At 39.2% G+C, this 12,768-nt stretch overlaps 1 protein-coding gene across 1 annotated transcript; it reads left to right on the plus strand.

Moving 5' to 3' along the window:
• Positions 1–1,240: 1,240 nt before the first annotated feature.
• Positions 1,241–3,747, plus strand: LOC121378111 (EF-hand calcium-binding domain-containing protein 1-like). Its single transcript, XM_041506215.1, has 5 exons — positions 1,241–1,395; positions 1,784–2,003; positions 2,592–2,733; positions 3,278–3,337; positions 3,622–3,747. The coding sequence occupies exons 1-5, from the start codon at positions 1,280–1,282 to the stop codon at positions 3,675–3,677; spliced, it is 594 nt and encodes a 197-aa protein (XP_041362149.1). The 5' UTR covers positions 1,241–1,279; the 3' UTR covers positions 3,678–3,747.
• The last annotated feature ends 9,021 nt before the right edge of the window (positions 3,748–12,768 follow it).

Below are 12,768 nucleotides of genomic sequence, written 5' to 3' on the forward strand. Positions count from 1 at the left end.
ACACCACGGATATTTTTACTACCACCCCTCACCTTTAAAGTGATTCAGAAAAAATTGGGGTGGGGGTGAAACTCCTCATATAACTGCGTATAATACTACCCTAGTTCCGCTAAAATGTGAGTACTTCTCTTTTTATAGGTACGCCATTCATGTTTCAAGGTTACTTGACACAGTGGTACTAGATGAAATAAAATTACATATATTTTTTGCCCAGAAGAAACTAAATTTGTTTACAACAAACACATTCATTCGTTCGTTCGTTCGTTCGTTCGTTCGTTCGTTCGTTCGTTCGTTCGTGCGTGCGTACGTACGTACGTACGTACGTACGTACGTACATACATACATACATACATACATACATACATACATACATACATACATACATACATACATACATACATACATACATACATACATACATACATACTGATGAGCTGTATCAGCTCAAAGTTAAATAAAAAAAAATCGACTGATACATACATACACTCGCGGAAAAACGTTCCTATTGTGAACCAAATAATTGCATATAGAGTATAATTTACTTGAAATCTGGTCATAAAAAATTCAGTAAATGAACGTGTAACTACTCCCTTCGATATTCCAGCGATGTCCTGTCACGACCTATTTTTGATTTGTGATCACAAGTTGCATGAATAGCATTCTTGGTCACATGCTCCTGTTTGAAAGGAAGGAAATGTTTCTATTTTACGACGCACTCAACTCATTTTATTTACGGTTATGTTGCGTCGGACATATAGTTAAGGACCACAGATATTGAGAGAGGAAACCCGCTGTCGCCACTTCATAGGCTACTCTTTTCGATTAGCAGCAAGGGATCTTTTATTATGCACAATCCCATAGACCCGGATAGCACATACCACGGCCTTTGAAACACCAGTCGTGGTGCACTGGCTGGAGTGAGAAACAGCCCAATGGGCCCACCGACGGGGATCGATCCCAGACCAACCGCGTATCAAGCGAACGCTTTTGCACTGGGTTACGTTCCGCCCCAGTGCTCCTGTTTGACATCATTTTTCTTATCCTAAACAAAACACAAAAAGCAAACCCCAACATATTTCAAGAAAACAGTCTGTATGCAGGCCGTACTAACTGATGATTGTTAAAATCAAATTGAAATGTTTATTTCTTGTTTCAATGTATATTTCGTGTTAATACATGTAAAAACTACAGAATATCGTGACTAGTAAACACGCCATGTGAATCGAGATGAACGTGCATACAAGACGTACGTGCATTCACGAGTAACGTGCAGAACGGGATGCACATTATGTCACGTGACTACCAAAAGGTGTATAAATACTCGACGCCAATTCGACATTGTCATACCTGTAGATGTCATCTTGTTGCAGAACATTTTGTGTTTAGAATATTCAAGTAAGTTTTATACGTTTGCGGTTTGTTCAGTATTAAAAGACATTGCATTATTTATATTTTAAAAAATTATTTTAATAGTTTTGGGAAATGGGGTTTTTCAGTTCAGTCGAATAAAATTGCATCAAAGTACCACCTGCGGTATATTGTCAAAATTTTGTTTAACGATAACACGGAGCACAATTATTGTGGACGTCAAAACATTCGGTAATCCAAACATTGTTCCATTAGTAATTGATCCATACACCCATTCCACATGATGGCACATACCACTGCCTTTTCGATATACCAGTTGTTGTGCACTGGCTGGAACGGTTGAATGTAGATTCGGTTAAATCAGTAGATATTCTGTGTATCGAGGGTTTTTATAATCGGTGTTTTCACATTTCAGAATGAAGACTAGCTATTTCTTGGTGTTTCTGGTAGCCTTGACCTTGGTTCCCGAGGACGTGGACGGCTGGTTCTTCCGGTCCGTGCGCAGAATTCGCATCAGCCCGTACCACACGCTCGGCTGTATGGCGGCCTGTAAGTGGGCGAGGAGCTGGGCGTGTAAGGCCTGTAAGAGGAAGAGGGGGCTCGACCAAGATGCAGCTGATGAACTGGATGACGAGGTGAGACCGAATGGAAGGCGGGATCCATACATTTCGTGAAAGACCGACTTACCGTTAACCCCCATGGTCGGGGTTATGGCTTTTCTATAGCAGCTGCAAGCTACCGTCAGTTTGTTAATTGACATCGTTCAGCGTCACAATAACGGACCTAGTTTTTCATTAACGTTGACCAATCTTACTTGTTGTAAACGGTTTTGTAGTAAATAACAATTGCGGAAGTGTTGCATGACATTTATGGTACTCGGTCGATAAGAGAATTTGTGACGGGCGGTTTACATAATTCGGTTCAAACCCGGTTTTCGTGTACGTAATCCATGAAGTGATCGGATAGCTATGTACATCGACGTGAACGGACGCATAAATGGAATCTACAATGTCGGATTGCAAGAGGTGTAACTAGAACGGTGCTTGAACCTCGTTTAGATAAAAGCACGAAAATAAGTTGAAAGAAATAAGCAAGACGAATGTAATTTCCCAAAGGCGCTATATCTATATTTAAACATGGTTTACATTTAAGTAACATAAGATTCCATACAGTGGCTAAAATATTATCGATTTCTACAATATTTTTTCACTTTCCTATTTTAGGCTTTGGATGTTAACAAAGTTCTGCAAACCCTTGATGTGAATGGAGATGGCTTCATCGAACTGAACGAGATCGCCCAGGTGACCGGTCTGAAAGAGGGCAACCCAGTTCTCGTGAAGAGATTCCACAAGGCTGATCTTAACGGTGAGTGGATGTCGGGACGATAGGGTGATGGGGTCGTATCGCAGTACGTGGGATGGAGTAAGGTTCTGTTTGTTTATTGACGTTGACACATGGGAAGTGGCGTAGGCGTAGGTGAAAATGACTTTATGTCTAAATCAGCAAATTGCAAATGTGGTTGTCCGCTATCGAAATTAATTTAAATCATAAAAGTTGTGTACATTTTTAAAAATAGTTTTTGCTTTGTTTTTTAGGGTTTGGTTGTTTTTGGGGGGGTTTTTTTTTTTTGGGGGGGGGGGTTTCTACTCTGAATTAAGTCTAGTACGCATATCAAAATTATCGGCTAGCGTCAAAGTTGCACATAAATATGGCCTAACCTCAGTACAAATGGTAATGGAACGTTGGTATCGTAAACGTGATGCAGTAGCAAGTTATGGAAGGTGTTCTACCTAGCGGTGGTGTTAACATTAACGATTCTTTCAGTTAATTGCTTGATGAATTTTTTTTTTTTTTTTTTATGAACTGAATGGTAGGCCTTTAAAAGTACGTTTTGATTTTCCTCCCACAGGTGATGGCAAACTGGATATTCACGAGTTGGAAGCTTTCAATTTCGAGAACAAAAAGGAATGTAAGTAACTTTTGTTCAATCATTGTTCATTTGTCTACTCTAGACCTATCGGTGTTCGGTTAGAGCGTACCTTGGTTATGTTGGCTTTTTTCTGAAATTGTCAATTATGAACAGACAGTCCAATGGCCTATAAAATGTTTTTAGTGAACGTCCTTTAATACAACTTAACAATTTGATGTAATTTTATGCTTCAGTTGATAACAATACCGCCCCTATTGTGAAGGGTGAAAAATTTAATGTGTACCACTTAATAATATACCATTTTTTATTTTTTATTTTTTCAGTTCTGGAAGCCATAAAGGATGACGATGCTGATGACGCAGATGACGTCACATTTTAATCTGTCATACGCAGAATTGTTCGTTCGATGTAAATGGGTTAAGGTTTCTTAAATAAAAAAATAAAAACTACATGGTTGTCTCTTTATAAATAGCACTGGTATGAAAGGTTAACGGTCGGTATCAATTTCAACTTCAAAAAGTAAAATTCGGGTGCGTCGAATACTATAAAAATGTTAAGGCGTCCTACGACTACATTTTCTGAATTGGATCATTTAGAATATCAAACTCTTGCAAGGTTTACAATTTGTGGATGGAAACGTCGTGGGGGAGGGGTTGCCACTACAAGGCTACTTTATTAATCCATAGTAATGCACCTGACTTTTCTCTGAAAATGTAGCCCCAATAATTAAATGTAGGGCATTTAAACAAAATTCGACTGCTAACAACGCAGTTTGGAATTAAATGTGAACAATGCTTTAGAAACCTCTGAAAATCCTGCAATTTTTATACATGCATGACGACGTTATTCCACTGTAAACGTTAGTTTTACGGATGTGCCTGGTCCATATACAGTGTAGCGGGAAGGTTTGAACTTGGGGACAAAGTAGTTTCTTTAATTTAGACGCCACTAGAGCACATTGATTTTTTTTTATTTTTTTTATTTTTTCTCTCTCGTCGGCTATTGGACGTCAAACATATGGTCATTCCGACACTCATTTTTTAGAGGAAACCCGCTGTCGCCACATAGGCTACTCTTTACGACAGGCAGCAAGGATCTCTTATTAGCGCTTCCCACAGGCAGGATGGCACAAACCATAGCCCTTGTTGAACCGGTTATGGATCACTGGTCGGTGCAAGTGGGTTACACCTACCCATTGAGCTTTGCGGAGCACTCACTCGGGGATTTTGAAGTCGTATCTGGATTAAAAATCCCATGCCTCGACTGGGATCCGAACCCAGTACCTACTAGTCTGTAGACCGGTGGCATAACGACGACGCTACCGAGGCCGGTCGAACTTGAGACAAACCCTCTTCTGGGGCACGCCATGTTTCATGTTTCAGCCATAGCTCTACGACAGGTGTAGCAAAGACCGTGATAATGTCTGTGGAATACTGCATTAAAAGATCCCTTGTTACGTGTCGGTAGTGTTCCATCTCTCATTATTGGTAGACCATACGCTTAACGCCATATAATTGTAATTAAAATGCGTTGTGCTTCGTTAATATTCCTTCATTCCTTCAGTCTGACCGGCCTCGGTGGCGTCGTGGTTAGGCCATCTGTCTTTAGGCTGGTAGGTAATGGGTTCGGATCCCAGTCGAGGCATGGGATTTTAAATCCAGATACATACTCCAAACCTGAGTGCTCCGCAAGGCTCAATGGGTAGGTGTAACCCGCTTGCACCGACCAGTGATCCATAACCGGTTCAACAAGGGCTATGGTTTGTGCTATCCTGCCTGTGGGAAGCGCAAATAAAAGATCCTTTGCTGCTAATTGGAAAGAGTAGCCCATGTAGTGGCGACAGCGGGTTTCCTCAAAATCTGTGTGGTCCTTAACCATATGTCTGACGCCATATAACCGTAAATAAAATGTGTTGAGTGCGTCGTTAAATAAAACATTTCTTTCTTCTTTCCTTCAGTCTGGGTTACAGGGACGCGAACCCATTGCGTACCAGAGTTAATTTAGCTCAATCGGTTGAGTGCGTGCTTGAGGTGCTTGTGTCGCAGGATTGAACTACTCTGTGGCTCTATGTAACTGATTTTGGTTTTTCTCGTTCCAACCAGTGCACTACAACTGGTCAACGGCCGTGGTATGGGTTTTCCCCGTCTGTGGGAATGTGTGTGTGTATATATAAAGGGGATCCCTTTCTGCATTGGGAAGCAAATGTAGCTGGTTTCCTCCGATGACCAAGTGTCAGAATTACCAAATGTTTGCCATTTAATAGTCGATGATTAATGTGCTCTAGTGGTGTCGTTAAATAAAAACAAACTTAATACAAACTAATATTATGTCCCATCTACTGCGGAACGTAACTCGGTGGTAAAGCGACCGACTGATGCGCGGTCGGTCTAGGATTCATCACCGTCGGTGGGCCGATTGGTCTGTCTCGTTCTGGACGGCTAGTGCACCGCGATTGGTATATCAAAGGTCGTGGTATATGCTATCCTGTCTGGTGCATATGAAAGATCCCTTGATACTACTTCAAAACTGTAGCGCGTTTCCTCTCTATGACTGTCAAAATGACCATATGTTTGACATCCAATAGCCAGTGATTAATTAATCAATGTGCTCAGGTAATCGTTAAACAAAAACTCAACTAATCTTATGTTTTACCTACTGCGTCTGTGAAACGAAAACCAACGATTTAGACTTCATAGAAATACCTGGTTATACATTTATTATGAAAAATAGAAAATGTCACTCGGTGAAATTGTCTGGTTGTATTGGTTTAGCGATTAAAACAAAATATGTAAATAATGTTGATTTTACTGTAGATGGTAAATCTAAGTATATATTATGGTTTAGAATCAATTCAGAGTTGCTAAGCAACAATGTAAGTATGATAGTTGGAATTGTTTATATCCCACCTGAAGGATCGCCATACAATAATGAAGATACGTTTCAAACAATAAACTCAGAAATAAGTGAACACTTACTATTGAATATCCCGTTACTTCTTCTTGGTGACTTTAATGCCAGAACTAACTTGTTATCTGATTATGTAAATATTGACAATGATATAGTGTGTTTTAATAACATTAATAATATTATGTTCAACTGCATGGATGATAGTAATATTTTACAATCCTTACATGTACTAACTGAAAGACATAACCAAGATAACGGGAAACCAAATAATAATGGCTACAAACTTATTGAAATGTGTAAAATGAACAATCTTTATATTTTAAATGGGAGGATTGGCGATGATAAGTATGTCGGGAAAGTAACATGTAAAGGTGTAAGTACTGTAGACTACGCCATTGCTACGCATGACGTTTTTAGTTTTGTATATATTTTTAAGGTCTGCGATTTCAACCCACTATATTCGGATATTCACTGTGCAATTGAACTGAAAGTGTACTGCAATACTCAAGACACCCCAACATCGTTCACGTGTCATCAATATAAAACAAAGCCACGCAGATGGAATGCGACTCTGCAAAATAACATCAAAGACACTGTTGGCCAGACAGAGAGCGACACTGTACTGAATACTTTATTGAACACTACTCACAACCCCAGGAAAGCCATCGACTCAGCAGTTAATGAAATTAACAAGCTCTTTGTTGAAAAAGCCGGTGCGGTGTTTGGTGTTGTAACACCACATAACAACCACAGTGTCAAACGCGTTAAACCTATTCACAAGTCGTGGTTTAAAAAAGACTGTGTAAAGGCAAGAAATACGTTTCATGTAGCCAAACGAAATCACCGTCAACAAAACAGTACGGATAGTCTGCAAGCCTTAAAATCATCGAGTAAACAATACAAAACTATAATACGAAAATACGAAAATACAGCAACGCACATCAGAAGAAACTAGAGAATGATCTCTCTAGAACTTTACAAACTGACCCCATGAGTATCTTTAAACTGATGAAACAAAAACAAGACATGCCAACCAATAGTCCTTCGTTACAAGAGTTTTATTGTTATTTTAAAGATAATAATTACATGTATGAAAATGATGATAGTGATTATTTTATGTGATGTAAATAAGATTGCTGAATCAGCTGATGCAAACAATGTTTTAAATTTGCCTATATCTACTGTTGACGTGCTGAAAGCTGTGAAACAACTTAAAAATAATAAATCATCAGGTCACGATGGCATTATAAATGAGTATATCAAAACTACAGTTGACAAATTCCTTTTGGTTTATGTAACATTATTTAATTTAATTATGGACAGTGGAATTTTCCCAGAAGAATGGCTGATTGGTATTATTACAAATTTATATAAAAAACATGGAGACACGAGAAGTGTTGAGAACTATAGACCTATAACTTTACTGTCGTGTTTTAGTAAGCTGTTCACGAACATACTTAACAACAGATTAACTGAATATGTTGAGAGCAATAATATTTTATCGGAATCCCAAGCTGGTTTCAGAAAAGGTTATTCCACTAATGATAACGTCTTCTTACTTTATACAATAACTGAATTGTTAAAAAGAAAAAAAGAAACATTATAGTGTGCTTTTGTTGACCTAAAAAAAGCTTTTGATACTATATGGAGAGTAGGACTTTGGTCCAAACTATTGAAATATAACATTGATGGAAATTCAGAATAGTTCATAGTATGTATAGTGGAATTAAATCATGTGTTAGAAAGAACGGTGAACTTTCTAAATATTTCACTTGTGACATTGGCGTGAGGCAAGGAGAAAATTTATCACCTCTTTTATTCTCCTTGTTTTTAAATGATTTGGAGGACTATTTGAAGTCTCAACAGTGCAAAGGAATTACAATTAGTGCTTTTGATATATATCTTGACATTGGTCTAACACTATTTATTATGTTATATGCTGATGATACAGCCCTATTGACAAGAAACAAAAGTGACCTTCAGGGTGTATACTACCAAATCAAATCCCATAGACGACAATAGTAACATATGTGGCTAAAACTCCTACCTGCAACGTATCAACCGACAAAAATGCCACGGATATAAATACTACCACCCCTTACACTTAAAGTGAATCAGAAAAAAATGGGGGTCAAGCTGCTCGTTTCTGAGATAACGGGTAGCGTCTATGACTACCCTAGTTTCGCACAAAATTCGAGTACTTTTTTTTACAGGTACCCCATACATGTTTCAAGCACAAGGCTACTTGACACATTGGTACTAGATTGCACATTTTTTTTACCCAGATGAAACTATTATTTTTTACAACCAACACACTCACATTTATAACCAATCACAGGACGTGTGGTGTTCACTTCTCTATCAAAAGTTGGGTGCACCTCGAACTTTGACCCAGCCGGAAGTTATTTGGTTTAGTACTACCTTCAGCACATGTTAAATTCTTATGACACATATTGTAAAACATGGAAACTAACAGTAAACGTAACAAAAACAAAGATTGTTATATTCGGAGGTACAAAAAAGGACTATAAGAAAGTTTTCTACTTAGGTACTCTTGAGATTGAAAATGTAAGCGAATATAAATATTTAGGAATATGGTTCGAAAAAAATAATAAATTTAACATATGCAACAAATATTTAGCACAGCAGGCTCGCAAAGCCATGTTTTATATTTCAAAGAAATCAAATGAATACTGTTTGTCCATTTTATATCGTTTAAAATTATTTGATGCAATTGTTGTTCCTATATTACTTTATGGTTGTGAAATCTGGGGATTTGATAACATTAATGTATTAGAAAATGTACATATCCAGTTTTTACGATACTTAGCAAATGCAAGAAAAAGTACTCCTATTTATATACTCTTCAAAAAAAGAAACGCAAAAGGGTACAAATGGGTTATAACTCCGATTTTATGTTTCCTACCGGTTCATGCTTTGTGAATATAAGGTCATTGCATGTCCCAAACACATTCCCATGGTTACATTCGATAAAACGCAGCTACTGTACAATAAAGTTCCAAAATGTGAATATTCGCAAAAACGCAGCCACGTGCAAACCATGTCACCACTGCACGTGCGTTGTCTGCACGTGCAACATGAACACCGACAGTATAAAAGTGCAGGGTGTTCGCTTGCCTGGCCTCTGTATCTGGCCGACAGTTGACAATCCAGGACATGCCACGTCTCAGTGAACCGCAGAGAAACAATGCCATCGGCCGACTAGACGCAGGCGAATCCAGAACGGCCGTTGCCAGGGCATTCCATGTGTCCCCAAGCACCATCTCCAGACTGTGGGACCGTTACCAGCAACATGGATCAACACGTGACCTCCCTAGATCCGGTCGACCACGGGTCACTACCCCCGGGCAGGACCGCTACATCCGGGTACGCCACCTTCGGGAACGATTGACTACTGCCACCTTCACAGCCGCAGCAATACCAGGTTTGCGCAGGATATCCGACCAGACCGTACGGAACCGCCTACGTGAGGTAGGAATTCGTGCCAGACGTCCAGTTCGAGGTGTCATCTTAACACCACAACACCGTCGACTCCGACTGCAGTGGTGCCAGATTCATCGACAATGGCCTCAACTGCGATGGAGACAGGTGTGGTTCAGTGACGAGTCCCGATTTCTGCTCCGACGTCATGATGGAAGATGTCGCGTGTATAGGAGTCGTGGTGAACGTTATGCGGCAAACTGCGTGCAGGAAGTGGACAGATTCGGCGGGGGTAGTGTCATGGTGTGGGCAGCCATCTCACACACTGGCAGAACTGACCTGGTCCACGTGCAGGGCAACCTGAATGCACAGGGCTACATTGACCAGATCCTCCGGCCACACATCGTTCCAGTTATGGCCAACGCCAACGCAGTGTTCCAACATGACAACGCCAGGCCTCACACAGCACGTCTCACAACGGCTTTCCTACAGAACAACAACATTAATGTCCTTCCTTGGCCATCGATATCACCGGATTTGAACCCAATTGAGCATCTATGGGACGAGTTGGACCGACGCCTCCGACAGCGACAACCACAGCCCCAGACCCTGCCCGAGCTGGCAGCAGCCTTGCAGGCCGAGTGGGCCACCATCCCCCGGGACGTCATCCGTACTCTGGTTGCTTCAATGGGCAGGCGGTGCCAGGCAGTTGTCAACACACGCGGAGGCCACACCCGGTATTGACTCCAGATGACCTTGACCTTGGTGGTGTGTCCTATCACTTACTCACAATGGACTAGAGTGAATTGTGAACAATCCTGCAACATTTGATAATTATCGGACTCACCATTCAATAATTAAATCAATTCTCCAAATGTTACGACAATGTGGTTTTGCGTTTCTTCTTTTGAAGAGTATATGTTGTATGGGGAGTTTGGAAGAAAACCACTGTTACTTATACTGTCATTGCGTATTGTGTGTTTTTGGGCTCGTCTTTTGACTGATAAACCTTCCAAGCCATCAGCACAGATCTACAAACTATTATTTTATGACTATTTACAATGTGGAACAAACCATAAATGGATTATTAATGTTAGAGATATATTTTATAGGCTTGGATTAAACAATATTTGGGATAAGCAAACTTTTAGGTCAATTACGTGGTTAAAAACATTAGTTAAACAAAGACTCTCGGACCAGTTTTTGCAGAACTGGCAAAGCGATCTTTCAAAATCTAATAGAATATTTAAAGAGAACTTGAATTTTGAAAAGTATTTTAATATATTGGATAAAACTATGTGTAATGTATTTCTTAGATTTCGTATTGCTAATCACTTTTTACCTACTGAGACAGGAAGGTGGTCCAATATTTTATATGCAGAGAGAAAATGTATTTATTGTTCTACTGATGACGTTGGTGATGAATTTCATTATTTATTTGTTTGTACAAAATTTACTGAAGAAAGATGTAAATATATTCATAAATATTATATCATTAGACCAAATATTCATAAATGCAGCTTTTTAATTGTAAAAAAATTGGCATCCTTAGAAAGCTATGTAAATTTATAACTATTATTAACAAAACTTTCTGTTCCTCCTAAGACTTCTAGTATGTACAGTATATGAATTATTTGTTTTATTGAAGCCTGTTATCTTGGCGCTGATATGTATGTATATATGTGTTCCTCAAATGCCATCGAACGATGGTGTAGAGTGTAATAAAGTTCTGTTCTGTTCTGTTCTGTTCTGTCATTAGGACATGTAGTTTTGATATATTCTGTCGAGGAAAAAAATCAACTCACGTTTTTCATCTCCAATTTCAGCGCTTTTTTCTATTTGTTAACATTTCAAAGTTAAAATCGTGACAATATATAGAGACACGGTACTATGGTGGGTTGGGTTGCTTTCATGTCAGACAGTATGAGACGGCATGAATGCAATGTTGGTGAAGCCGTGATTTCTGTCTTTATATTTCTTGGGAGGGTAGATGAACTACATTAATATTCAAGGTTCAGGCACGTCCATATTAGGCACAACCTCTGACTTTGCCAGTGATTGAGAGCGGGGTTGGGGTGGGAGAGTTTGATGTGTGTACAATTTTGAAAGGGGTTTTAGTAAAGAATCCAAAAGTTCGTGACCGAATTAAAAATTACGGCTAAAACAAGTTGGCTGTTCTTTGAAGATTTTAGGTGATATTGACTAGGGTTGCATTTAGAAATAATAATGATAATAAACATAAATTCACACACTTTCTACACACTCCCGTTCCACCAATTGGGCTATTTCTTGTTTCAGCCCCTGCTCCACAACTTGTATAACAAAGGCTGTGGTATGTATTAACCTGTCTGTGGGATGGTGCATATAAAATATCCCTTGCTGCTAATCGAAAGAGTAGCCCTTGAAATGGCGACAGTGGGTTTCCCTCCTCAATATCTGTGTGGTCCTTAACCATATGTATGACGCCATATAACCGTAAATAAAATGTATTGAGTGCGTCCTTAAATAAAACATTTCCTTCCACTCCCGTTTCTAACTGGTTAAGCATGAAGATCAACTTTGAAAGTCGCTCTCGACACCCCCCACCCCCCAACCCTCCATCCCCCCAACCAGCCCCACATCTACACCTCCCTGATAGACAGCCATACAGCCGAATTGTGTGCCCGGAAAAGCGTGTTTAAACCTTAATTGGACATAACCACGAAAATAAATTTAGAACGAACGAATGAATGAATGAAGGAAGGAAGGAAGGAAACTAATAGCCAAAAATGTGTTTCGCGAGCACTGAAATGCTGTTTCAAATTCGTTCGATAATTGTTCATTCATTCATTCATCATTCATTCGTCGATTCATTCATTCACTCATTCATTCCCAGACATACATTACGTGAAAATACGTTAAACAAACATTTCAAAGGTTAATACTTTCATTATCATCTCCAATATATTTTATAGCAAAACATTAAACTTTACCCATTTCCATTGCTTTCTTCTTCTTCTTTTTTTTTTTTTTTTTTTTTTTTTTTTTTTTTTTTTTTTGTCTACAGTTTACACCCAGAAAGATCGTCAAAGCGATATGACGTAGAGTGTGGTTGTTAACGACATTGCTGTGCTTTGAGTTGA

This window comes from Gigantopelta aegis, chromosome 2 (assembly GCF_016097555.1).
Source record: "Gigantopelta aegis isolate Gae_Host chromosome 2, Gae_host_genome, whole genome shotgun sequence".
Classification (NCBI taxonomy): domain Eukaryota; kingdom Metazoa; phylum Mollusca; class Gastropoda; order Neomphalida; family Peltospiridae; genus Gigantopelta; species Gigantopelta aegis.